This window comes from Phascolarctos cinereus, unplaced genomic scaffold, assembly GCF_003287225.1.
Source record: "Phascolarctos cinereus isolate Bilbo 61053 unplaced genomic scaffold, phaCin_HiC Scaffold_3;HRSCAF=262, whole genome shotgun sequence".
NCBI lineage: Eukaryota > Metazoa > Chordata > Mammalia > Diprotodontia > Phascolarctidae > Phascolarctos > Phascolarctos cinereus.
This window is the reverse complement of record NW_027555736.1, coordinates 74,111,990-74,138,629: the sequence shown is the minus strand read 5'-3', so window position 1 is coordinate 74,138,629 and position 26,640 is coordinate 74,111,990. Positions and strand designations below refer to the sequence as shown.

General features: G+C 45.7%; 1 protein-coding gene across 3 annotated transcripts; it reads right to left on the bottom strand.

Annotated features, from left to right (window-relative positions):
- Nucleotides 1-102: 102 nt before the first annotated feature.
- Nucleotides 103-26,476, bottom strand: MMS19 (MMS19 cytosolic iron-sulfur assembly component). 3 transcript variants are annotated; one of them, XM_020997099.2, is made up of 31 exons: nt 26,280-26,476; nt 14,003-14,051; nt 12,416-12,516; nt 11,495-11,580; nt 11,123-11,197; nt 10,393-10,462; nt 9,824-9,952; nt 9,675-9,736; nt 8,810-8,896; nt 8,277-8,351; nt 7,884-7,961; nt 6,943-7,081; nt 6,548-6,702; nt 6,356-6,434; nt 5,982-6,107; nt 5,721-5,802; nt 5,144-5,241; nt 4,817-4,966; nt 4,314-4,466; nt 3,279-3,378; nt 3,009-3,111; nt 2,811-2,879; nt 2,451-2,577; nt 2,227-2,327; nt 2,033-2,089; nt 1,721-1,907; nt 1,449-1,531; nt 1,180-1,344; nt 1,034-1,093; nt 618-718; nt 103-530 (listed from the first exon to the last, which is right to left on the bottom strand). In XM_020997099.2, the coding sequence occupies exons 1-31, from the start codon at nt 26,386-26,388 to the stop codon at nt 503-505; spliced, it is 3,084 nt and encodes a 1,027-aa protein (XP_020852758.1). In that variant the 5' UTR covers nt 26,389-26,476; the 3' UTR covers nt 103-502. The 3 variants fall into 3 exon arrangements, with proteins under 3 accessions (XP_020852758.1, XP_078007064.1, XP_020852760.1); XM_078150938.1 differs by having other exon boundaries at nt 12,456-12,516; nt 26,280-26,363; XM_020997101.2 differs by lacking the exon at nt 26,280-26,476 and adding an exon at nt 22,121-22,139 and having other exon boundaries at nt 12,456-12,516.
- Nucleotides 26,477-26,640: the final 164 nt, after the last annotated feature.

The following is a 26,640-nucleotide window of genomic DNA, read 5'->3' as shown; positions in this document are numbered from 1 at the left end:
TCATTTCCCCCTTGCCTCAGAATCACAATTCCTACGAAAAGAAAACTAGCTGGACTTGGAGCTCCTGGGCAGGGGGTGAGTGAGTTTTCTGTACTGGCCACATAACCAAAAGATGTCTTTATTCTCTAGCAGGCACACACACAACATACAAAGTCTCTGTAGCCCTTAGGGCCAATCGCTCACACTAGTTCCTCAGCAGGGTACCCAGGTATCTCCTTTACCCTTGTACAACTCTGCCCTCTCTACTCTGTAGCCTCTACCCAGCCAGGGTCTCTTCTTGCCAAAACAGTCCCATGGCCCCACACAGTCACTTCACAATATCCATTAGCAATGAGGAATACTGTGTTCCTCGTAGAGCCATGTAGCACAGACTGAACCCATGGGGGGGGGGGGCAATGGTCTCCCCTCCTTGGACCAGGGCCCATTCAGTAGGAAGACGCCTTGACAGGTCAGTGACTGCATTAGATTGTCTGTCAGTGTTGTCAGGCACAAGGCTGGGGCCTCAGCTGCCTGGGCTCCCCAGGAGGAACCTGTGGAGTATGAGAACAGGGGGTGGCATTGATGCATTACATGGAGCTGTACTTATGCCCAAAGTCTCCCATTCCCCAGACACTCACCATGCTCCCCTGGCAGTCACTGCTTCTCTGCGCACCAGCCTCTTCTTGTCATCCAGTGGCTTGGCCAAGGCCCGGATCACCTGCATTTTGTAGGGCAGCAACTGTGGAAGAACAGATGCCTGTCACCTAGGGTCTCGCCCTCTTAGGAGCAGATTTGGATAAGGCAGGAATTCTCTATTTTTTCACCTGTTGGGGCTGCAGAACTGGTCTGCTAGGAAGGTGAGAGTAAATCCTGCTTTTTTGAGGTTTCTGACTGCCCAGAGAGGGGACTACAGTGGGAAGCCTGCTCTGATAGGTACTCAGTATTGCCAAGTATAGGGCTCAGGATGCCTGGGTGGGTTCCATTTTCCCAAATCATCAGTGACCCATGTCCACTGTTTGTCATCCCCTTTGAAATGGTAATTATAGGCTCTTACCACGGGAGTTGGCAGCCTGGTGAGTGCATATATGCACTGTAATGCAGCAATTCGAACAGCCTGGAATACAAACAAGGAGATAAGGGGAATGATAAAGCAGCAAGAAGAGGGGTCTCAACTAGAAAAACTACTGGGAACACACTCACCATGGAAGGGCTACAACTGAGGTTTAGGAACTTGGTGATGAGGGTGTCAATGTGAAGGCTCATGACTTGTGGGGCATCTAGCAGAAGAGGCTGAAGGCAGCTGAGGGTGGAGAGCTGTACCACGCAATCTGTGCAGGATAAAGCCTCGAGCAACAGGGAGAGTAACTAAAGGACAACAGGGATAGTCAGAGGGGACCCGTCCAGTCACTTAGAGCCTACTTCAGCACCCCTTTTCTGCCCTCCATTTTTATTAAGGCCAGAGGACTCACTGTTGGTAACTCTGGCAAAAGCACCGATTTCGGCAGGCTGTTGAGTACGTGAGACAAGCCCTTCAGGTAGTTTGGCTTCACGTCTACAAGAGAGGGAAGAGTATTTGGGAATTCTTGGGATATAAGATTATACCTGGCCTTAACCTCTAAAGTATTCCAAGAGCCACAAACTCAGAAAAAGGCCCGGGAATTGCCTAGGATTAGAAAAGCAAGGCAGGGCAAGGGTCCAGTTACAACAGTACCTGGCCACCAAGAGGAAAAAAAGGACTCACTCTGGTGAGCAGCATGGAAACCGTGGACCAGTGCAGGCATGCTGTCTGTGAAGAAGCGCTGGCGGAACATGATGCGTATTTCAGCATGGCCAGCTCGGTGGAGTACATCTGGGCAATCAGCCATCAGCAGGGAGAAGCCATCAGCTGCTGCAGGGCCCAATTCTGCATCACTCAAAAGGCCCATTAGCTAGAGAGACCAGAGCGTTTGAGTCAAGACTCATGAAGAAAGGCTGAAACTCTGGGGTGCTGGTGTATGTGGCTGTCCAAGCAGAGTACCACCGGTCAGGCCTTTATCCCCGTGAAACTTCTTACCCGCTCGGTGAGGCAGGAGCTGAGAGGGTGGTATCTGAGCACTAAAGCCTTTGTCACCTGTGAATAAGAGACACATTCCCCAAATGAAAACCCATCTACCCAGCTGTGGCCTTGCAGAAAGCCCCGCTCCAGAGTACACGTCAGCGTGGAGGAGACAACCTGGCTCTCCACCCCAGGCCGTTCTCTTCCCTTACCCAAAGGAGGAGCGTGAAGGCCTGAGTGCGATAGGGCCCTGGGTTCAGGCCAGCCTCCACTTTTTCCATAGCCTTCTGTAGGAATTCATCTAGCTGCTGCCCTAGAAAAGAGAGGGGAATGCTGAAGTGTGTGGCCATCTAGTTCTTACCCCCTACCCAACACAAGTAGGGGTAAGAAGACTGAACCAATGATTGCATCTGCATCTCCTCGTCCCTACAAGTACCTGCTGGGTGTTTGTTAAGTAGCCCTGCAAAGCATTTGGCAGCAGCAGTACAGGAGAAGAGTCCATCATGGTGGCAGCTCAGGGTCAGCAGCTCCTGCATTAGCCTGTCCAGCTGAGGGATCTCCACCTGCAGAGAGTCCAGGTCACAGGATAGGCTCAGGAAGCACTTGAATTCCAAGAAACACTTAGCAAGGAACGGCTACGGGAGCCAGGATGAGTAGGAATGACATTTGAAGATTAGGGAAGAGAAGCAGTCTGGACCAGCTTCAACTATAGTAACATTTCAACCCCAAGGTCACTGAGCTCCACTTCCCCAGGTCAGGGCTAAATCCTGTGCCCCCCAAGATCCTATTCACTTACATTCCTGGGCAGAGAGCAAACAAAGGCCATGAGAAGTGCAACCAGCCGCTTCTGTTCTGAGGAGCTATTCTATAAAGGAAGGAGAAACTCGTCCTCACACTGCAAAGCACCACGTGTACCCAATGCTGAATTTCCTTCCCCCGTCCTAGATCAGCACCACAGCATGGAGTCCTATTCTATGTCCTATTACTCCCTTACCTGAAATGGGAGGAACTTGTTGGGGAAGCTGTTTTCAGAAAGCAAGGATATGTTGCCATCCAGGAAAAGGGGCACAATCAGGGCGACACTTTGAGCAGCTAGCCTAGGGACAGAAGGCAGTGCCTAGTTTAACCCAGCCAGGAAATCCTAGAGACCTCCCCTAAAATGCCTCCCCGAGATGACTGGCCTACACAGATCCAAGTCTGGACAGAAGGCCAGGCTAAAAGGCAACATTTTCTCCCAGATGTGACATTCCCTTATCAAACTCACTCAGGACTTAGGTGGGTGCTAGCTGTGCTGATGACAGAGACCATGGCGGCCAAGACCTCCTCCTCCAACAGCAGCTTCCCAAGGCTGGGGAGGCCTTTTTCTGCAACAGTAGCACTGTGTTAGAAATCACCGCAGGACTCAAGGATGCAGATGACATATATAACATCTGGAGCAGTAACTTTAGGCTAAGACTCCAGCTACACTTGTGAATACACTTCTCCCTTCCATACTCCCACCCAGTACTATATAATCCTGGGAGCCAAAAGGAAAAGACTACATTAAGCCAGGTTATCAGACTTCCTAGATCCATAAAAAGCGGTCCAGTTTCACATGCGGCCCTTGAAGTAAAGATGAAGAAAAAAACTGCCATCAGTTGTACTGATGTCACTAGGCCTAGAATGAGATTCTGAGATGATCTGGTCTTACCTCCTTTTACAGACTGGGCAAATGAAGCCCATTAAAAGGAAGTAACCGTTGTTAATGGTCACAAGCTACAGGTTCTTAAACTCGCTGGAGCAAATTTCAGTAGAAATGAGGCCACCACCTCAAGCAAACCACAGAGCAGCAGCATCTCTATGGGCTACTGTACGTGTATTCATTTTGTTTAATATTTCCCAATTACATTTTAATCTGACTTGGGCCCTCCCTGCCAACAGTACGTGTTATAACCTCTCCTCTAAATAAGCAGAAATAGAGGAAGAAAAACAACACCTTGTTAAGTTTGAAAGGAAAAACCAGTGTAGTCCTTTGCACATTGATGGCATTAGTCCCATCTGGAGCCCAGCTGCTAACTCTCTGATCCTAAGGAGCTGGCTGACTCGGTTCGGCTCTGCCCTTTACTTTCTGGGTGATCTGGGCCACCAGGAAGTTGGACTAGATGACCCTGAAGGTCCCTTTTAACTGGAGGTCTCAAATGCTGTGATGGATCAGGATCCACAGCCTTGTGTTGCATTACTGGCTCTCCCCTGAGGGGGGCAGTGGTAGGTCATATTAGGGTCAAAGAAGGAGAAAAGTCCCACGGTTTTCCTGGGTTACCTGGCATGGAAGCCTGAACAGCCAGGCCAAGCAGGCAAGGTACAGCCGTTTGGTGGAAGTACCAGCAACTTTCAGGCTCCTGCTGGCACTGCCCAGCTACCAGGTGGAGACTCCGGCAGACAGCAATAACCTCCTTAGCCTCTGCGTTATTCCCTGGGAAAAAAGAAGTCACAGGTCATTCTTTATTGAGACTTTTTTGAAAGTCACCTCCTGTAGGAAGACCACAAACATTTTCAATTTATGAACTGTTTATGAAGCATAAAAAGCTCTTGCTCCTTAAAGAATGATTTAAAGGGTTTCTTTTCTATTCTTTCTCATCCAGCCATCATTATTGACCTGGATAGAGGTCACTACAGAGGAAGTATACAGCAGACAGAAACTGGCAGAAATGGTGAGGCCCACGTGATACGTACCTCCCCACTTGCATTTCACCAGCTCACATGTGAGGACAGTTTCTACACCTGTTACTTCAGAGCCCCACCCACACTGCTCCTGTCAGTTACCTCTGTGCACACGACGGAGGTGCTGCAACAACACAGGAAGGGTCTCTCTGACAATACTGGGATGTGTAGAGACAGCTGACAGGGCCTGTAGACAGCGTAAGCGTCTGGCTTGGTATGAAGGTCCCTCCCCACTGGCCAATTCTGTGTCCCCTGGAAACAGCAACACATGGGACAAGGTTTCACTGCCTCAATGGACATCCTTGGAGGCTTAGAAAATAGGACTCTAGCCTTCTGTAAGCTTGAAAATCCCCCAGACTCCCCTGTTCTCCTCCTTACATTGTCCTGCCCCCTTCCTGGCCCTGGTACACCGGCCTGTGGACCACACACCTGTATGGAGCTCCTGTGCCAGCCGGGGTACCAGGTGGCTAATGAAGACTGTGGGGTAGAGGGTGGCCAGTGTTCCTGATGCTTCCATTGCTGCCAAACTGCCAGGGGCACAGAAGGAAGAACATCAGCTGAAGCTTGGCAATAAGGAGCAACCCATTCGCTGCCGGGCTAGCAAGAAGGCACCTCCGTCCCCCCGAGGACGATCATTTGGCAGGATCTTCAATGTGGGGCTTCCCTGGCTAAGCCCTAGAAGCTGGGTGATGAAGTAGGGGGCTGGAAGACCTACGGCGTTGCTCAGTCCCTCCCTGGCCCGAGGCACAACCTCCAAACCAAAGCCTGCTGTCAAGTCCAGAGGAGGTAATATGCATGGGGACCATATTAAGCTGTCTGTCCGTCGGGACTGGACTATTTGATCTCTGACTTAGATATCGGAAATTCTGTTCCTACAAGTTGGGAAAGATTTCTGTAGCCAGGGCCAACCTTAGGCCTTTGACTTCAGGGAGAAAAACCAAGGCTGCCATCTGAGGGCAGGTGGGAGAACTTCCTACCAAAGCTGGCCCTAGCTCCACCTTCTTACCAACTCTGGGAATCCTCCTTCAGGAAGCTCAGCCTATAGAGATAATCAGCTGCCAATTCCAGGTCCTCAGCAGACAGCAGCCCTGCAATCAGAAGGGGACCCTCACCTTTTACTCCTTGTAGTACACCAACGGAAACTAACACAGACCTAGAGTAACTAGAACTATGGTCAGCACTGACAGAAGCCTGCTCTTTGCAGGAACCTCTGGGGGAAGAATGCACACCGTGCCCCCCAGTCTTTCCTCACTCCCTTCAGATGTACCTCGCTGGGCACCCAAGATTGTGAGGGCACGGATGCCAACAAGCTGGAGCTGTGTACTGGGGTCTGCCAGGGCCAAGGAGACCAATGAGCATAGGGGAGCCTTGAAGCCACTCAGAGGTATTTCATCTGTGAAGAGACAACCAAAAAGACATTAGAGTTTGACAAAAAAACCCAACAACTGAGGCAAAGGCCTTGAACCTCCCAATCTGCTGGTTTGATTTTAATTTACAGCACATCATTATTATGGGTGTGGGGAAAATGACTGGGAATCCAGGAAACTCATTGGAATAAACACATTTTCCCCTTGCCAGGTTAAATGTTTTCCCCTGCAGCTAGGCCCCAGGGCAGTACTATGAGGCAAGGAGTGATCTCACCTTTGTCCTCATTTCCCCACTTTTGCTGTAGCTTTAAGAAACCCAGAAGCATCTCTAGAATTGTCCGCCTCTGGCTGCTCTACAAAGTAATGAAGGAAACTGAAGTCAAAGATTATTTTTAAGGACCCAAAAGATCTTTTAAACTAGCTCCCCTCCCCTCCCCCCAATCAAGTTCCCATCCCATTCCCCTACCTGGCTGTGCCGATTGAACTGTTCCAGAAGCAAGGGTATCACGGTGCTGGTGATGCGGTCACAGGCCCGAGCGGATGCACCTGCAGCTGCCTGCAACAGCTTGGCACTAGGCCATACCAGCTTCATGTCAGGTTCACACAGGTGGTGCCTGCAGTCTGCAGAGGCAGGGTATCACCAGGGGGCTGGCAGGCTACATGCTCCCCCTGCTCCCCCATCCTTTAACCTTAGATGATGACAGCCGGTTCGGTGGCCATGAGCTGACAGTTTTTCCCAAGGCAGTTTCCAGTCATAAGTAGAGGAGGGCTACCCATGGAAGGCTACTAGGCCCACTGCCTGGTCTCAAGGAACTTCAGTTCTATCACCCTGGCTGCCCTTCCAACCCTGGGTCCAGTTACCCTCTAGGATACTGCCGAGGAAGGAGTCAAGGAGATCCTCTGCGTCAGCCTCCAACACGGATCTAGATAAACACACAGACAGGGAGTGCAGGGCTGCTAGTCCTTCGGCCTCGACCCGCTCACTGGATGTTTGGAATACCTGGAAGAGAAGGGGTCCCACACATGCCAAGAGCACCCGGAACCAGAAACATCCCACCCAACATATTCAAGGATTTGGGAACCATGGAGCAACACAAATTGAAATCTATTCCAAATGAATTCCATTGTGGTATCTTCAACATCAAACACATTCTTCATCCACCAGTGGCTGGTATGTACCACTTTCAAGTCAATTCAGCACGCATGCCCTGGTATTTAATAAGTGCAAATGCTCCACCAATCCTGGTACTGAAGAGATCAGCTGATCTAACATCTTATATAGATGAAGAACTGAGGCCCAGAAGTGAAGTGATTTGTCCATGGTCACACAATAAGCAGAAGAGCCTAGATTTGAACTCAGATCCCCTGACTCCAGATTTAGCAATGTTTTCACTGTTCCATCCAATGACTCCATGGGTACAAAAGCCCAATTGGAAAGACGTGGAACTACAGCTGTCTGGGAACCTCTATGCCAGGGCTTTTCTCTTCCTAGCTCTGCTTGCTCATACTGGTCCCGTGACCTCTTCTCAGCAGAGAGAGGGAGCAAGAGCCTGGGAAGCCTTAATCAGGGAGGGCAGCTCACATTAGAGCAGATGCCCCCCCCAGTGGCTCACTGGATGCCATTCTACTTGCTACAGGGGCTGGCGTGTTGCCTTGACCCAAAGCAGCAGAAGGGAAAGACAAAGTGTGGGTTTTCTTCCGAACGCCCAGTCCTACCCCTCACATCTGAGACTCATCATTACTTCTTGTGATTCTGCTTGTTTAGCAGGGGTCTTCCCTACCGTTCCCTGGGAAATAGTTACCTCTCTACGGATGGAAGCCCACAGGCTAGGCAGGAAGTCCTTCAGCTCCTTCTGCCCATACACAGCACAGCAGGCATTCTGTGGGCAATGACACAAGAGGTGAGCCAGGTGCATCATTCAGTCCCGAGCCCTTAACAAGAAAATCTAGAGCCTCCTCACTTATAAATTAAGAGCCCACCTGCTGGAAGGCCTACATCGCCTTCCCCTTCATCCCTTGTCATGCCCTGCTTCAGCTCAGATCTGTGCCTGCCCACCCAAATAAGCAGGGCACAAAAAAGGGTGATCCCTCCTAAATATTCCCCTACCTTCTCAGGTACTCATATCTCCACCCTTTTATACCCTCACTCCTGACCTACAAAGGGCAGCAAGATGTCAGCAGAAGCATTCCCTTACCAGCGTCTGCAAGGAGTCCAGCTTGGCACTGAGCATCTCAGAGTCCACTTTCTCTATCAGCAGAGGCAGTAGGAACTACAGAAGAAGGGTCAGAAGGACTTTAATGCCCTAAGTTTTCCAGTGCTCCTGGGTGAACCACAGCACTACAGACAGACATCCCACTTTGCCCTGTTATCACCATGCCATCCAATGACCACCTCATGGCACTGTTCCCAGGGAACTGGAATAGTCTGATCTTCATCACCTAGGACAGCACTGGGTTACAACACCCCCAGAAAACTCCCATGTAGGGTTGGTATTTTGAAAATTCCAGAAGAAATATCATTATGACAAGTCTTGAGGATACTTGTGGAATGTCAGTAACTTCTTTAGAATATGAGGCCCTTTCTCTCTCCCATGCTCTATGGCCTCAGGTCTTAACTCTTCCCTATAATGAGAAATCAATCTACAGAATAAAAAAATGAGCCAATCCGAGCCAAATATGAGGGCTACTTAGCTAGCTCCCATGAGGCCCTTCCTTGGGCTCAACTCACCTCAGCAAATCGAGGTGTGGAAGCCAGAACAGCACGAAGGCTCAGGATGAGATCTTCTCTCTGGATGCCATGGGGGTCATTAGGTGGCTAGGGAGTTAGAAAGGGGATAAGTCAGTACAGCTCCTCCTCTTAGTCAAACACATACTGTCCAGCCTGCCTTGGTGAAACCCAGGACTTATCCATCAGCATCTATGGCACCAGCATGTACAAGTTGGTCTTCTTTTCCTGATCCCTTAAGGATCTTCAGGACTATTAGCTCCCACCACACCCAAACCCAATGGGGCTTTCTTTTTTTTTAAAGAACGAATTGTAAAAATAAGAAATCCAAGGGCTCTGTTGTTGGCAGCATAAAACACTTCTCTCCAGTATGCAGGGTCTGGTGGAGACCCTACCTTGGTGCCTACCTACATCCCAACCATTCCAGACTCACTTCACCCCACCTCTCATGTCCCAACCCCAACAGCACTAAGCACAACATTAAAAACAGAGTACATTTTTTAAGCTTACTCTTTCTATTTTTAAATTAAATTTTCATTTATTTTCAAACAAAGATAAGCCTTTTCTTTCTCCCACTTCCCTTCCCCACCTTCTCCCCCATTGAGAAAGCAAGAAAAATAAAACCCTTATTACAAATATATAGTCAAGCAAAACAAATTTTCTCATTGGCCATGTCTAAAAAACATGTCTCAGTCTGCCCTCTTAGTCCACTACCTTTTTCTCAGGAGCTGGGTGACATATTTTACCCACCAATCCTAAGGAATTGCGGTTAGTGATTGAACACAGTAAATTTTTAATAAACACTTATTAAATCAAAATTTCCTCCACTCTCAAATGTTCCCACAATTCCCTCTAAGAAGATACTCACTGGAGTAAAATCAACAGGAAAGTAACAGGATGTCACCTCAAAGAGTTCCTCTACAAAGGGCCCTAAAAGGATAAACACAGAAGATTAGGCTGGTTTACAATCTTCTTCATCCTTTGGCCTTAACCTGACTTACCAATTTAAGATCTTACCTAAGCTATAGTCCTTTGAGATGAGGTCATAGACAATTCGGAAGGCCACCAGAAGATTTCGAGGATCTTTCTCCCCATCCATTACCTGGATGAAGCCAAAGGTAAAATCGGCTCCCAGGCCCTTCAGCTCTGGGGAGGGAATGAACAAAGGCAACATTGTTCCCTATGAAACACAGGATTGTAGGCTTTCTCCTGTGAATATTTATATTCATCTTTTATCTTTATCTCCCAGAGTTTGTCTTTTACTTTTCTATCTCAAAGTAAAATACCTAGTGCTTAAAGAAGCAGGAGTCCAACACAGGTTTGTGTGGGAGTTCTGAAACTGTAAACACAAATAAACCCTCCTTTTTACTGAATGCAAAGTGACTCACACAGACCCTCTAAGTCCCCCAAGAGAGCCCAATCTTTCCTGTCTGGACTGATTTTCAGATTGCCTATTTGTGCATATTTCATCCTCTTGCTTAGTATGATGAGAGTGGGTAAGATTAGGGAAGACGTGGCAGTAAGCAAAGGAGAAAGTGAGATGTGATGGCTGCCTCCCTGCCTTCCCAGGCAGTGCTGCCTCTCACCTTCTTCTCGGGTACGCATGAAATTGGTAATGATGCTGTAGACTGTGTGGCGATCCATCTGTGTCAGAGACTGGGGGTGGGGAGGTGGGCAGTGGATGGTGAATAGGAAAGTGAATTAGTGATCAGTCAGCATAGCCCTCTTCCAACCCCAGGGCTTCCAAACAGACTTCACTCTAGTGGCCAGGCCAATCCCTCAGCAGTTTTAGTGAAAGGATCTAGCTCTCCCTCCACTCTGCTCCAACCTGCTTTTTAGGCACAAACAGGCAAAGGACAATACACTAGACAGAAGCACCTGGGCACACATTTGCTTGCATGTAAGCACGGAATGCTCGTGTACACTGATTCTAGAACTAAAAATTTAATAAAAATAACAGCCTGCATTTATATAGCATTTTAAGATTTGCAAAACATTTTACATTTTATCTAATCTGATCCTCACAACAACCCTGTGAAGTAGGTGCTATTATTTCCCCCCCCTATTTTAGAGATGAAGAAACTGACACTGACAGAAGTTAAATGACTTGCCCCAGAAGCTTGATCTGAACTTAGGTCTTCCTGATTTCAGGCCTTGAGCTCTCTCCTCCCCCTGTGCCACCAGGCTGCTAGGCGACAACAGGCTGCTGGGATTTTTTGGCCATCTGATTTCTTGGCTTAATCTTAGCTCCTTAGAGGCCCTTGGGAGGTCATGGGGGAGAGGAAAGAGGTAGACGACACAGTGCTTGTCACTCACCTGTACATGCACTTCCTGGAAGATGGCCTTGAGCACAGAGACAGCCAGGCCTGGAGGGAGGACGTCACACAGACTCTACAGGGAAAAGAGGACACATATTTCCACCTCATATACCCCTCAGGTATATGAGGTCTCCAAGCTAAGAACCCTGGACAAGGCTTCATGAGCAAGAAAGTGGCACAGCACCCTGTGCTGATCTAACATGCAAACAGAGGTGAGAAAATTAGCTCCACCATCAGCCCTGACCTTGGTCAATATCTTCAGAGCAGACCCAGCTGCTTTCAGACTAGCTCTAACTTCCACGACCCTCTCTAGCTCTAAGGTTCTGTCTTGAGAAGCACAAGGGGTGCTGCTCTTTTGGGGGGCACTTACCAGTGCTCGAAGACCCTGCAGGACAGATGGGATCACCAGGTGATGGTCCTTGAGCTGGTTCTCATAGAACAGGGTCAGGTGCACCACTACACAAAGCAGAGCCAGCATCAGTGGGCACCTGCTCAAGGGGCACAGCAAGCTCCCTTGCACCCCCATTGGTATGACAGTTACTAAGGTATCGCTACTCTTTTATTTGGCACCAAGAAATATTTCCCCCCATGAGGCCATCCTTCTGCCTTATTACTGTAACTTCATCAGAGGGACAACCAAAGCTGATTCCCTTGTCTCATTTCTCCAACAGTTGTCTCCCATTTGGAGACATAACTCAAAGGGTTCTTTCCTGGAGAGCAAAATTGTGGGGATTATTTTCTTTCTAAGAATCTCAAAGCACTCAGACACTTCATTAATCTACCTTTCTATCCCACAGAGATAATAATGGCAAACTGCTATTCTTCCTGTTCCACAGAGAAAGGACTTGAAACATGGGAAGTGACTGGGGAAAATGGTAATACTTGGAATGAGACTTAAAGATCATTTTCTTACTCCCTCATTCTGCAGATGGAGCTCAGAGAGGCTGGGTGATTTGCCCAAGGTCACCCAGGTACTAAAGGTGGCAAAAATGGGAGCTAGAATCCTGTGACTCCAAATCCAGTGTCCTTTCCAATTCACCAGGGTGCCTTCCTCCACCAAAGCCACACAGAGGTTCACAAGAACAGCCAAAATTGGATTCCATATGTTTGGACTCCCAATTCAGATACTCTGCCAAGTGTACCACGCAGTGAGGAATGGGGACTAAGAGTTGACAGTCATACCCATCTGGGATAACTTGGTTCCCCCTGCTCCTATGAGGACAGCTGAAGTAGAGCTGGAGAGCCCTGACTGAACAATCGAGGAAGAAGCCCACATTCATGAAAGCAATACCTTCCTTTTCTAGGAGCAAGGGATGACACTGAAGTAGCACCTGGGACAGAAGTTGGATCCCTCGACCACGAGTCCGGGGCTCTGGATTCTCCAGGCAGGATCTGGATAGAAGAAGGGGGTAGGAAAGGCTCTACTCAAGCCCTTGAATGGGTGGCACTTCACTGTAGTATACATTTATTCTTTCCCATGAGACTAGAATCTAGCCACATGCGCAGGAAGATGGTATAAGAAGATACATTTCCCTGGAGCAGAGGTACTCCAGACACCAAGACAAAGCAGGATTTCTACAGGGATCTGGCACCTTTGTAAGAACAAATGGGATGCTGAGCACAATGTATTTTTCTAGACACACTCGGTTTGACACCTAACGTACCTAGAAGTATTTTGCAAATCTTAAATCTCTATACAAATGTTAAGATAGTATAATAACAATAATGATAATAATAAGTACTATTTTTTTCCACCGATTTGGCCTTTCTCATGGGTTACCTGAGATGTGCAACATAATGTTGTACTCTCATTCTGGGAACTGATGGGAACCTGATCAGGCGCCAAATTCTGAAATATTACTTGGAGAATGACCCCTTTTTCTAGCAGCTTCTGCCAGGGCACAGAAAACAACCCACAGGGTTGGAGAAATGACAAGCAACTGACTTACAGAGCAGAAACTGAGTCATGTGAGAAAGGCAATAAAAGCAAGACAAATAATCACCAAGGTCTCAGGGAAGAGTCATTATCCTCCGGGCTTGGCTGTATGATGAAGTGGTCAGAATAAAGATTTTAAGTGAGCATTAGGACTAGAGGATAATAAAATGATCCCTTGACAATTAATTCCATGGGAAACTCACCTGGAAGAAAAAAGCAAACTGGAAGGTATTTATACAAAAGCAACAGCAGAAGCAATGGAGAAGCTGAAGGCTCATCGGATTACAAGAGTCACTTGGTGGACTTTCCCTCTGCCCCTTGCAATGCATCCATTTCAGAGGCAGTTGTAATAATAAGCATCTGAACGGAATCGACGAACAGAAGGCTTACTAAACATCACTCAGGGACTCTTTCCCCAGCAAAAACCTATATGCATGGACTTGTCCTTTTACTTTGGTTACTTCTCCAACCTTTATCTATCGTTTCAAGCCCAGGAATGGGACAGAAGATGGCCATCGAGGCCTCAGGACAGAAGCCCCACACCTCTGCTCTGTAAACCAGCCCCAGATTGACTGGTACTTCCACTACTCATAGGATGAGGCCACCTACGTCCCCCACAGCAGTCCTGCAATAATATTGTGCCCTCTTGAAGGGCGTGAACTGGATCCCATGGCCCACAAGCTTATAGGTTCCTAGGCTGACAGAATACAGTCTATATTTTCTCCTTGTGGACATAGGGCCTACGTAAGAGTCAGTCCTATATACTGTGTTGGTTTGAAGGAGAGGTGGTAGAAAGGGCTGAACGAGAGAAAGTAAGGGACTAATATATTCCAGATCAGATGGGAAAAAACCCTCCATTTCCAAAGCAAGAAAGAACAGCTTTACAGCAAGAAATCTAGGGAAATAGGTTGGTAAGGAGGTGAGCAGAACAAGGTCTCTTACCCAAGGGCTTCCACCACTTGTAATACAGTACAGCGACCAGATTTCACATCTAGAGGGGGAAAAAAAGAGAAATGTGAAGGAAAAAAAATCTTGTTACTGAGCTCAACAGGTTCTACCCAAAAGTACATCAATCAATCAATAAGCATTTATTAAGCACCCACTATGTACCAGGTACTGTGCTAGGCACTGTGGATACAGATACAAAAAAATTAAATGACTCCAATTCTCAAGGAGCTTCTGGAAGAAGCTTGATAGAAAGAGAATCAATACAAAATAAATAGAAAGTAGTTTAGGGAGGGAAGGCATTAGGAGTTGGAGATGCCAGGAAAGCTTTCATGCAGAAGGTGGTGTCTGAGTGGACTTTTTGCAGCGTAAATTTTAAATTTTTGTTATTTAGTTCTTGCTAGACACCAGAAAATATAAACATTTCTCTATACAGATCAGAAAGAACAGAAAAAGGGTGGTACATGAAATAGTACATTCATTCTCCATTATCTATAATAAGGAGTACTTGAAAATCGGCATCTCTTGTTTTCTGATGAAGAACCTGAACACTGCCATTGTAACAGAGGAACGAATGAAATATTTGTTCTCTTTGGCTGATGCTTTTTCTCCTTTCTTTATTATGTAGAGGATTTAAAGGGAGAAGCGCCTTCTAAGCATGAACCCTGGCCAATGCAAAGGCCAGGGAAGTGTGTGTGAGCAATGTGAGGAAGAGCAAGAGGAAGTGGCCTGTGGGCTTGACAACAGCATGCTTAGAGCTCTGAATGCCAAAGAAGTTTTTCTTTTATCCCAGAGGCAGATATGTGAAGGATTGGGGGGGGGGGGGTGGGAGGCACGGGGGACGGACTCCAGGCAGGGAGACAGGAAGGAGGCCACAACCAAAGGGAGGAGATAGCCATGTGAGTCAGGAGAGAGGGCCATATTTAAAAGATGCTGCAGAGGAAGAAATGGAAAGCTGTAGCATTCCACTGGATATGTGGAGTGAGCAAGGGTGAGGAGAGAGGACAATGCTGAGGCTGGGAGACTGGAAGGATGGTGGTGCCCTCAAAAGACATGGAGAAAATTCCAAAGAGGGGTGGATTTTGGAGAAAATAGGATGAGTTTTGTTTTGGACATATTGAATTTGAGATGTCTATGGGACATGCAGTTTGAAATGTCTAATAAGCAGTCAGGGATCCAGGACTGAAGCTCAAGACAGACTGGGACTAGATACATAGATCTAGGAGTCATATGCATAGGGATGATGATAATTAAGTCAATGGGAGCCAAAGAGGTTACCAAGCGAATGAAGAGAGAGAAGAGGGCCCACCTATACTGAATCAGAAAAAGAGACTGAGATAGAGGGTCATGCTCAGTGCTAAAGAAGACTTACAAAGACAACTTAGGAAGGAGAAGTACACTGAGTTACTCCGACCCTGTCACATAAAACAGATAGAACCCCTCCTTCAAAGGATGCCAACCATTTCCTATAACACCTAAATTGGTATATAAAATGGGTTATCTGATTGCCTAGAGTCTCTTCTCCCCAAGAAACATTATTTTTTTCCCTGGTTAATTTAATCATTTTATTAATAAGGCTAGCAGGTTATTAATAAAAGGATGGTCATTTGGCTATCTCTCTTAGACCTAAGACAATCATCTCACAGTTTAATGGGCTCATAGTTTATATATCCTTTGAAGCAGTAGGTTTCAGTAGTAACAGTAGTAGTCAATGGGGCTAAGTGACCCTAGCACAGAGAAATCATCTCTACTCAGACCACCTCCAGTCTTGGACTATCTAGACAAAAGGATATGTTTCCACCCAAGCTAGAGTAGAGCATAATGGGCCTTCCCACCCTAGATTAAATTCCTCACAAGACTGGGTGGGGTCTTACTGGAAGGAAGAGAGCCAACACAATCTCATTATCAGTACTGATAATGATTTCCCTTCAAGAAAAGGCAACTTTTAAAAATGAGGAATTTAGAAAAAGAGGAGAGCCTCTGAATCTCCCCAAGATACTGGTTATTAGTAATTATTTCTCACATGCCCCCATTTGATTCTTGAAAGGCATGGCCTCTTCAATGAATCACTAACTGATATGACAAACACCTCATCAAGGGTTTCTAACTATGGGACTTATGAGGGGAGACAATGTGAGAAGAAAAAGGGCAAGACTGACAAAATCAAAGGACGCAATCCCCTTTGATTCCATTTTGACAAAAATCAAAGAGGGCAATCTCATTTGATAAGTAGACCTTACAGATAAAAGGCACAAAGCTGGGGGGGGGTGAGTAAACAGCAAAATACAATTCATAGATGTGTCTCCCTCAGTTCCTCTGGAAACACCCGATTCAGTCCTTTGGTTTGGGTGTGGTCTCAGAACAGCTCTACTCCACTCAAGTCACTAGTAGAAATTCTCTTCTCTGCTAAGTGTCCTACAAACTTGATCTTAACACAATTTTAAATTTACTTTGCCAATAACCAGGTCAGATAATGAAAGTCAGCTCAAACCTTATGTCTATTACTAGAAAATCAAATTTGGAACCTTTCAGACCAGGGAACTTAAATTTTAAGTTGGGCAATTGTCATGTTGATATATAAAGGAAACTCAGGTACAAACAGAAAATTAGACCCTGGAGTCAGGAGGACCTGAGTTCAAATCCAGCCTCAGATAAGAAACACTAACTAGCTGTGTGACTCTGGGCAAGTCACTAAAACTCCAACTGCATCACCAAAAGAAAAAAGAAAATTAGAATCCATTTTTTAAAAACTTGTCATTATTCATTCCCCCCTTAGGAAGATGAGATTCCACTAAGGAATTAATAACTGAACATTTTTTATAAAAAGATGGGACTCTAACACAAAAATGAATTCATTTAAAAGCTGATATATTAACTTCAAATGTAACAAAAGGTTCTGGGGATGGGATACATGAATACATCGAGTAATCAATTTTAAAACACTGCATATCAATAAGTTATATATAATAAAAAGTTTCAATTTCTAGCCATGTTCAAATGAATAACCCCTAATAAAACTGGATCTTTTTAAAAGGCATTTATAAGATAGACCACAAGCCATTCTTCTTCTAAGATAAACTAATTGTACTGATATTCCTTTTTCCCAAGAGACATTGCCCCACTTCTCAAGAAGACAGCTTCATTTAGGAGTTCAGCAGTGATCTAAAGAACTCACATTGTAAAGGGAAAACAAATAGAGTCAGAAGGTAATAAGTAAGATTTCCACAGGGGTATGTATGTGTGTCTAGCAGAGGTGGGGAATCTTCAGCCTTGAGGCTACATGTGGCCCTCTAGGTCCTCAAGTGCAGCCCTTTGAATCCTTTTATTAAGGGGATTTGTTCTGTGAAGTTTGGATTCAGCTAAAGGGCTGCACTTGAGGACCTAGAAGGCCACATGTGGCCTTGAGCCTGAAGATTCCCCACCCAGGTTTAACCCTCAGATTCTTCATTAAATGAGGAGGGGCCAAGAAAAGGAAAACCACTGAGCATATCCCAGTTCCCGGGACCTTTTTGGATCCCAAAATCATCTATTTCTATAGGCAGTCGAGTCAATTTTTAAGCAACAGGGTCAACTGGCTAATGTGAGAGATAGAAAAGTTTGGAGATGGTGGACAAAAAGTCTCCAAAGAACAAGGAGCTGTATTTCTTGGATAGAACCTTGTAATCTGGAATCTCTGTCTAGCCTCAGGTCTTAAAGCATGAGAATTCAGCTTCTGAGCTAAGATGTGACTTGCTCTGGCTGTAGAATGGGGTAAGGTTCAATGTGGCAGAGGAGAAAGATTCCCTAGTTGGGATTCACAGCTCGTGACTGGCACCAATTCAGCCATCAGGCACTCACACTCCTTGTGCCAGGATGTGAAGGAGCCAGCTGCTGCCCCTGCTAGCCAATGGGAAAAAATGGAGCAGGATGAAAAGTGGGGGAAGGGTAAGCTGACAGAAGGAAGCATTAGCTAGCTAACAGCATGGACAAACCAATGAAGTCATAAGCAAAGCCTATACTCATCTCCTCAGCTACATGTGGGGAGAAATGTTTATTTCTGGATTTTACATCACAAAAGAAATGGGATTTGGAAGCAAACTGGAGCTACATGGGAACCCAAAGGAGCAAGTTTTGCACTAATACTTATCCAGTAGAAGAAAGAGCCCAGCAAACTGTTACGGCACACATCCAAGATCTGATTCTAAAGCTGCCTGAGAGGGACTTCCTATTAACAGCCAGAAAGCTTGGGGACCAGCACCTATTGGTGGAGATGGACATCACTGACCTGATTCATCCTAAGCCCTGCCACCTTCCTGTGGACACAGGATCAGGGTACATCCTGAGAGAAACTTATGGGTACAATGGTAAGAATCCTGGACCTGAAGTCATGGAAGATGTGGCTTCGGCCTCTGACAAGGCAGTTTCATGACTACTAGTCACCTAAAATCTCTTCGCTTCACTTTCCTGCTAAATGAATGAATGAATGAATGAATGTAAAACTGCAAATTTTGATCCAGCAATACTACTAGGTCTATATCCCAAAGAGATTTAAAAAAAGGGAAAAGGCCCTACTTGTACAAAAGTATTTATAGCAGCTCTTCTTGTAGTGGCAAAGAACTGGAAATTGAGGAGAAGCCCATCAATTGGAGAATGGCTGAACAAGCTATGGCACATGATTCTGATGAAATTCTATTGTGCTGAAAGAAAGGGTGAGCAGGATAACTTCAGAAAAACCTGGACAGACTTACATGAACTGATGTAAAATGAAATAAGCAGAATTGGGAGAACAGCAACAGTGTGTACAATGATCAACTGCGAATGACTTAGCTTTTTTCAGCAATACAATTCCAAAGGATTCATGATAAAAATGCTATCCACATCCAGAGTCTGGATGAGACAAGTCTGAATGTAGATCAAAGCATATTATTTTTCACTTCATTTTTTGGTGGGGTTTTCTTTTGGTCTGTGTTTTCTTTTACAACATGACTAACATGAGGGGCAGCTAGGTGGATGGAGCACTGGCCCTGAAGTCAGGAGGACCTGAGTTCAAATCTGACCTCAGACCAAACACTTGACACTTACTAGCTCTGTAACCCTGGGCAAGTCACTTAACCTCAACTGCCTTAAAAAAACCAAACAAACAGAAACATGACTAACATGGAAATGTTTTACATGGTTGCATGTGTATAACCCATATCAGATTGCTTACTGTCTCAAGGTAGGGGGAGGGGAGGGAGAAAATCTGGAATTCAACATTTCAAAAAAGAATGTTAAAATAATTTTTTTTTGCATGTAATTGGGAAAAAATATTTTTAGAAAGAGCAAATAATAGTGACAGCATTTGCCTCAAAGGTTTACTATGAAGATCAAACGATACAATGGGTGTAAAGTGCTTTGTGTTAAACCTTAGCTACATAAATGTCAGTTATCGTTTTTATTATCTTTTGGAAAAACCTCACACGATTCCAAAAACCAAAGAGGAAGAGACTGCTTAATGGGACTCAGGTGCCTCTACAATTTTTTTTTTTTAAATTTTAGGCAGCTGAGGTTAAGTGACTTGCCCAGGGTCACATAGCTAGTAAGTGTCAAGTGTTTGGTCTGAGGCCGGATTTGAACTCAGGTCCTCCTGACTTCAGGGCCGATGCTCTATCCACTGCGCCACCTAACTGCCCCAGTACCTCTACAATTTCGTGAATAAAAAAATGTTTTTCCAGTTTTCAATATGCCATTACCATTGAATACGGTCTATTTGTATTCAGAAATATAGCTGTGTGGTTTTCTTGAATCCCAGTGTATAACTCCCATTACTGAGGCCTGCCTGATTCATACACATACCCCTAAAAGAATGGAAGCTCATGGGGCAATTAGGTGGCGCAGTGGATAGAGAACCTGCTCTAGATTCAGGAGGACCTGAGTTCAAATCTGACCTCAGACACATATCACTTACTAGGTGTGTGACCCTGGGCAAGTCACTTAACCCCATTGCCTAGCTAAAAAAAAACCAAAACACCACCACCAAAAAGCACCTAAGCTCAATGAGTGCAGGTCTTACTCTTTTTTTTTTTTTGTATTTCTATGTCCAAGGCCTCAGCACAGCGCCAGGTTTATGATAAATGCTTGTTAACTGATTGGTCAACCAGCCATGATAGTCTCAAATAGAATTAAAGCGGTATTGCAAACAAATGGGGAAAAAGTTGCAAAAACTCAGAAGAAAAGGAAGAAATTGGGGGAAAGTTAGTACATGTAAGAACAACAAAAGCAACGTAAGAGTAAAGTTAGAAAATATTTTGAAATACACTAAGTATTTTAAAACCCTAATATTCCAAGGGAAAACATGATTACACTTTCAACAACTTAGTCCAATTATGCAGATTCACAAAGAAAGAAACAGGTAAAAACAGCCTGAGAGTTAAGAAAGTCAAGAATTCTGGGTTTAAAGACAACCTTGACACTGAACTCGTGGCTGGGCTTGTCACTATCAGTCTCAGGACTTCAGCTCTCCCTACCTATACATGAACTTAACAATAACATCCTCTTCTACAAACACCTAAAAGTTTTTGTTAATGAAACATGTGGGCTCTTAAACCAAAAGATACTAGTGAAAGGCAGTCTACTACGTGCAGACAGAGGCACACTGCCCTTCCAAGTTTAGTAGAAGATGGCTGGCATGCAGACAGCTCCTGAAGTTAGGAAGGGAGATATGAACTACTACCTTCTCGGACGCATGACACATGCAGAACTGTCCCTTTAAATACAGGTCATTCCTGCCTACCAGTATCAAAATTAACCCCACTTCTCTGTAGTACGGCACAGAGATTCGAAGTGGGGCACCAAGACGGTGGGTCAAAGGAGTGTTTATGTGAGCACATAGAATGCACAATCAGACTTCTGTCTGAACTGAGCTTCAACCTCTCTAGAATTCACAGAATAGCATGCAACTCTGGCTTGGTCCCACCTATGCTCTGACTGACTTTCCTGCTTAGGATACTACAAGTATCTCTGAGACTTGGGGCAAAACTAGTTGTTTCATTACCGGCTAATTCAATCTTTTTTTTTTCCTGTTTCAGAAATAGTATGTCCCCTCAGAGAAATCTCAAGAAAGGGATGAATACAGTAATAGTTTTCTTACTGAAGACTAAAATGGTAGCAAATGAAGTTGGGGTGGGGGCCCCCGGGGCGGCAGCATTTATTATCCTCAAACTGAACATGCCCCAAATCAAGCTCTTTATTTCCAACCTCCAAACCAGTTCCATTTTCCAACTTCCTCACTTCCTACAACTCTACTTACCTTCCAGGCTAAAACCTTTCAGTGTGATTCCTGCCTCTCCTGTCAGCCAGTAAACAAGCATTTTATTAAAACTCTTTCTTTGTTCCAAGTACTGTGCTAAGTGCTAGGCATCCCCCACCCCAAAAGGCCAAAATAGTTTCTGCCCTCAAAGAGTTTACTTTCTGATGGGGGGGAGGGGAAGAACACATAAATAACTAGGTACTTAGAAGATACATTCAGAGTAAATGGAAGGCAATCTCAGAGAGAAAGGCACTAGCTGCTAAGGAAACCAGGAAAGACCTGCAGAACTGGGAATTGAGCCGAGCTTCTGAAGGAAACCAGGAATGCTCAGAGATGAAGGGGATGAAGCATTTCACACATGGAGACGACCAGTGCAAACACAAGAAGACAGAGATGGTGTGTCATATGAGAAGAGCAGTGAAAGAGCCAGTTGGATTGGACTATACAATGTATGTAAGTAAATCAAGCATAACAAGTTGGGAAAAGGCAGAAATATAACATGTTATGAAGAGCATTAAATACTAAACAGAGGAGTTCATATTTGATCTTGGTGTTGAGAGAGCCCTGAAGATCAAGTAGGGGGACGACATGGTCAGCCTGCTTAATGAATATCATTTGGCATCTGAGGAAGCATGGACTGGACTGAGGAGAGACTGGCCACAGGGAGAACAGTTAGAAGGCTATTTTAGTCAGCCATGGTGGTTCACACTTGTAATCTTCCTGCTGTGGGGAAGGCCAAGGATGGTAGATGGCTTAAGCTCAGGAGTTCTGAGCTTCAGTGGTTGAGTGCCTGCACCAATATCGTGAGGGGGAGGGGGAGGGAAAGGAAAAGACTGATGATGACCAACCTGGCTGTTTTTGGTAGATGAACCACCCACATCAGAAATGGAGCAGGTCAAAGTCTCCATTGATGATTAGTGGTGGGACTGGACCCATACGAGGAAGGAAGGGAAGGCTGTTGCAATGGTCCAGGTGTGAGGTGATGAGAGCCTGAATGAAGTAGAATAGTGGCTGTATGAGTGGAGGGGATTTAAATGAGAAATGTTGTAAAGATTAAAATGGCAACATTTTGGCAGCTGAAAGGATATGTGGGGTGAGAGTGAGGAGCTGAGGATGACAGGAAGGTTGTGAATCTGGGTGACTGAGTAGTCTTGGGGTTTTGTTAATTCTTCCTTGGAAAATCCCTCCTTTCTTTGAATACCTATGTGAAAGGCTTCCTGCTACCCTCTGTGTGGATATAGACTTATAAACCTGATTGATGCCTGCCTTCCAGGAGCTTCTGAGCAAATATAGAGATAAGGCACACCAATAAATTGAAAACAAGGTGATGAATAAACACCATGAGTGGTCCAGAACATAAATGTTATCAGACATCAAAGAAGGGAGAAAACCATTATGGCTAAGATAACTGAGGGAGGGGAAATTGAAGGGCAAATACTACTGTGACTTGGCTCTTGAAGAACAGGGTAAGATTTTCTAAGGTAGAGAAGGTGGAAGAAATAACATGAAACAAGGCACAGAAGCCAAAAAGCACAACAAATGCTTGGGGAATGGTTAGTAGACAAGTTTGGTTGGAATAAAGAGTTCATTTGGGGGAGGAGTAAGAAGAAATGGGACCAGACCATGGAGGGCCCTGGAATGCCATGCTATCTCAACCAAATGAGTGGATTATCTGTTACCCATCCATCACCTGTGTGCGTTTGCAAGGTGGTCCCCCAAGTCTGCAATGTCCTCCTTTCTCATCTTAGCCTCTTAAAATTCCTACCTTTCTACAAAGCACAGCTCACATCCCATAGCCCATAGGAGGCCTCTCCTGATCCCTCCCCTTCAGCTGTTATGCTGGTAATGCTTTTTCTTGGAATATTTTTGCATGTACTTATTCTCTGGATATTATATCCCTTTCCCATAAGTAGAAGGTAAGCTGCTTGAAAGCAGTAGCTGCTTTGTTTTTGTTTCTGCATCACCAGTACCTGGCACAATAAGCACTTAAATATTTGTTGTATTAAATTTATTCTACATGCAATGGGGGAACCACTGAAGGTTCAAACAAAAGATGATGAAAGATTTTTAAAAAGATTAATTTGGAGGTGGAGTATAGGACGGCTCTCAAGCTTTTTTTCTTTTTTAGTGATGCAACTGAGGTTAAGTGACTTGCCCATGGTCACACAGCTAGGAAATATTATATGTCAGAGGCCGCATTTGAACTCAGGTCGTCCTGACTCAAGGGCTGGTGCTCCATCCACTTCACCACCTCGCTGCCTCCCTCAAGCCTTTTTTCATTGGGACACTAGTGAAGATTTGATAATTTGATATAAAGAAAAAAATAATGAAAAGGCTGTGGGTTATTTAAAAACACCAAAAAGCCCCATAAACAACCAAAATACAATCAAGGTACTGGGGATATAAAGAAAAGTTCCTGCCCTTAAGGAGCTTACATTCGCATGGTCTTATCAAAAAAATCAGGATTTGAATTCCAAGTTGTGTACTTTCCTTCCTCTCTCTGGGATTTTCTCCAATTTATTCTGTGTATATTTTGCTTGTATTCAGTTATTTACGTGTTGTATCCCCACTAGCCTGTGAGCTCCTAAGTAGCAGGGACTGTTATTTGCCTTTTGCATCCCCAGCTTAGTACAATGAAGGTACCCTCCTCAGGGCAATAAAAGTCAGCAGATCAGCTTACTGGTAGCTTTTTATGTAAATTTCTAAAGTCTAAACATATTTAAGGCCTTCCTCTCACAATCCAGCCCAGATTGAACAGAATTTTATCTTAACTACTCTCCCCCTCCAAAACCAACTCTAGATTTGGGTCAGGCTAATGTTCTCATTCTATACCTCTAAGCTTTTGTTCATTCACCTAACTTGAAAATATCATAATGAAATCTTCCAAAGGAGGAGGTGAGCTCCCAGAGGACAGGGACAGTCATAACTTTTATTTGTACCCCAGCATTTAGCAGACTGCTGGTAAACCCTCCTCAAAAGCTTTCTCATTCATTCATCTTACAAGGATGGGCTCAAGATCAACTGACACGACAACATGCCGGTGTTAAACTGGAAAAGTCTTTAAGCCCAAAGTGCTTTTGCTCTTCTGTAGTTTTGGAGTACCTTACTGTTATAATCTCACAATTTAATATAATTATTAAGTCTAGTAGTTTCTGTTGTGTCTGTGTCCCACTCTTCACGCCACCTTTTCGGGTTTTCTTGGCAAAGATACTGGTGTGGTTTGACATTTACTTTTCCAGCTTATTTTACAGATGAAGTAACTGGGGCAAACAGGGTTAAGTGACATGCCCAAGGTCACACAGCTAGTTTAGTGCCTAAGGTAGATTTGAACTCAGGGAGATGTGTCTTCCTGACTTCAGGCCCAAGAGTATATCCACTGTGCCACCTAGCAGCCCTGATAATTATTATCCTCGTGTATTAGTCTCTAATTGGCTTATTTATGATGTCCCCCAAAAGATTAAGCTCATGGATAGTGACTTCATCTCATTGCAAGAAATCTGGAGGAAACTGCAGACATCTACAGATTATAATAAAGGCTTACATTTGGAAACTCTCGTTTCTAAAGCTTGTTGCTCACTAGAACATTGTGAGGTATCATCCCCATTTCACATATATGGAAACTGAAACTCAGAGAGGTTGGATGAGGAGTACAAGGTCACAGAGAAGTGAGAGAGTTGGATGCTAAAGCCCAGAACCGGACAATAAATGCAGAGCATTTCCTACAAACCCAGCCTGCTTACAACATGGTTGCAAAGGCACTGTCAAAGACAAGGGCCAACCAGGATTAATTTAACAAAGGGAACTTTGTTTAGAACAAAGAAAAGCGTGTAAATATATGGTCCCACAATTAACAATAACGGCGCTAGTTTGACAGGATTTAGCTGAATAGGCTAACTTTTAGGGGTTTGGTAATTTAAAGTGTTTTACTAAAATATGAAAACTAGGCGCTATTATTCAAGCCATATTTTTAGTACACCAAATTTACCTTTATCAATTTCATTTTATGATCTAGTCCTTATTCAAACTTCTTCTCAAACACCTTTTCAACATTCACAAATTTGAGGGTCAGAAATAAGCAAATAGCACATCCTCTCTGTTAAGGCCTCCCCCTCCGAAGAGTAAAGGTTAAGCTCTGGATCACAGCTAAGGAGTGATCTGCAGTCTCAACTATCAACCACGAGCATTCCTTAAACTTCCTAAACTCCTACTACGTGCCAAGTACTGTGCAAACACTGGGGATTTTTTTTTTAAATCTCAAAATGACAACACTCCCTTTAACCAAGGAGCTTACCTTTACTAGAATGCTATTGGGAAAAGTAGGCTGTTTAATTTGTTAGACATTTGGCGTCTCATCACACACAGACTGGTGAAATTTTCAAACTCAAAACCTTTAAGGGACAAACTCCTCCCTCCAGAAGCTTGTCTACTATGTTATTTAGCAGGGGATCAGAGGGGCCTTACAACCCTGCCTAATTCTCTAGGAAGATTTCTATCTAAAGGAGTCATGTGCCAGTCTCCAGTCCAAGTATCAGAAAGCAAACGTGAGTGGACAAGGCAAGACAAAGTTTAGGGGGGGCCGAAAGCTCCGTCAGGGCCAGCCCCAGGAAAGAAAGGGTAACACAGCGGGCTGGCCCATGGGAAGCGCCCAAGCAGGGCTCGGGGATGGCGCTCCGGCCGGGGAGGCCCCCCGGGGACCCCCAGAACTAGTGTCGCCTCCTTTCTCTCTCTCCATCCCTCCCCCAAAGCCGGAGCCTGCTCCCGGAGCCCACGTGGCTCCCTGCCCCAGCTTGCCCACGCCCTGCCACACGCCGACTCTCCGGAGCCCAGACCTCCTCCTCCTCCTCCTCCTCCCCGGGCCTGCTCTGTCTCGGCCCCTTTTCCTCTCCGGCCGGCTCGGCCCTCGTCGGCTTCCGTCCTCAGGCCCACCCCAACTGTCGCCTGCATCCCTCCTCGCCGGCGCCAGAGGCGGCGGCTGCTCCCTCCCCGCAGCTTGCAGTGCGGATGTACCTGCCGCCACCTCGGCCGCCAGGCCGTCCTGCTGCCCGACCACATAGTCCTGGACGAGGCCACCCAGGGCGCCCGCCGGAGCCAGCGCCTCCTCAGCGGCCGCGGCCATGATCGGAAATTGGGAGGGGGAGGAGGGGTAAGAGACAGGAGGAGGCAGCCCCGCGGCAACGCCGGGGCAGCCTCGCGCAGGCGCACTCCGACCAATCACGTGGCGAGGAACCGGGAGAGGGAGGGTTGCCCAGGTCACGTGTTTGCCCTCTTCCCGGCCGGACTGTCCCAGGGAGAAAGAGAACGGCTTTGTGTCAGAGGGAAAGGGTCAATAGCCCGGGGATTCAGCTGCTTCGTAGGGTGGGCAGGACGG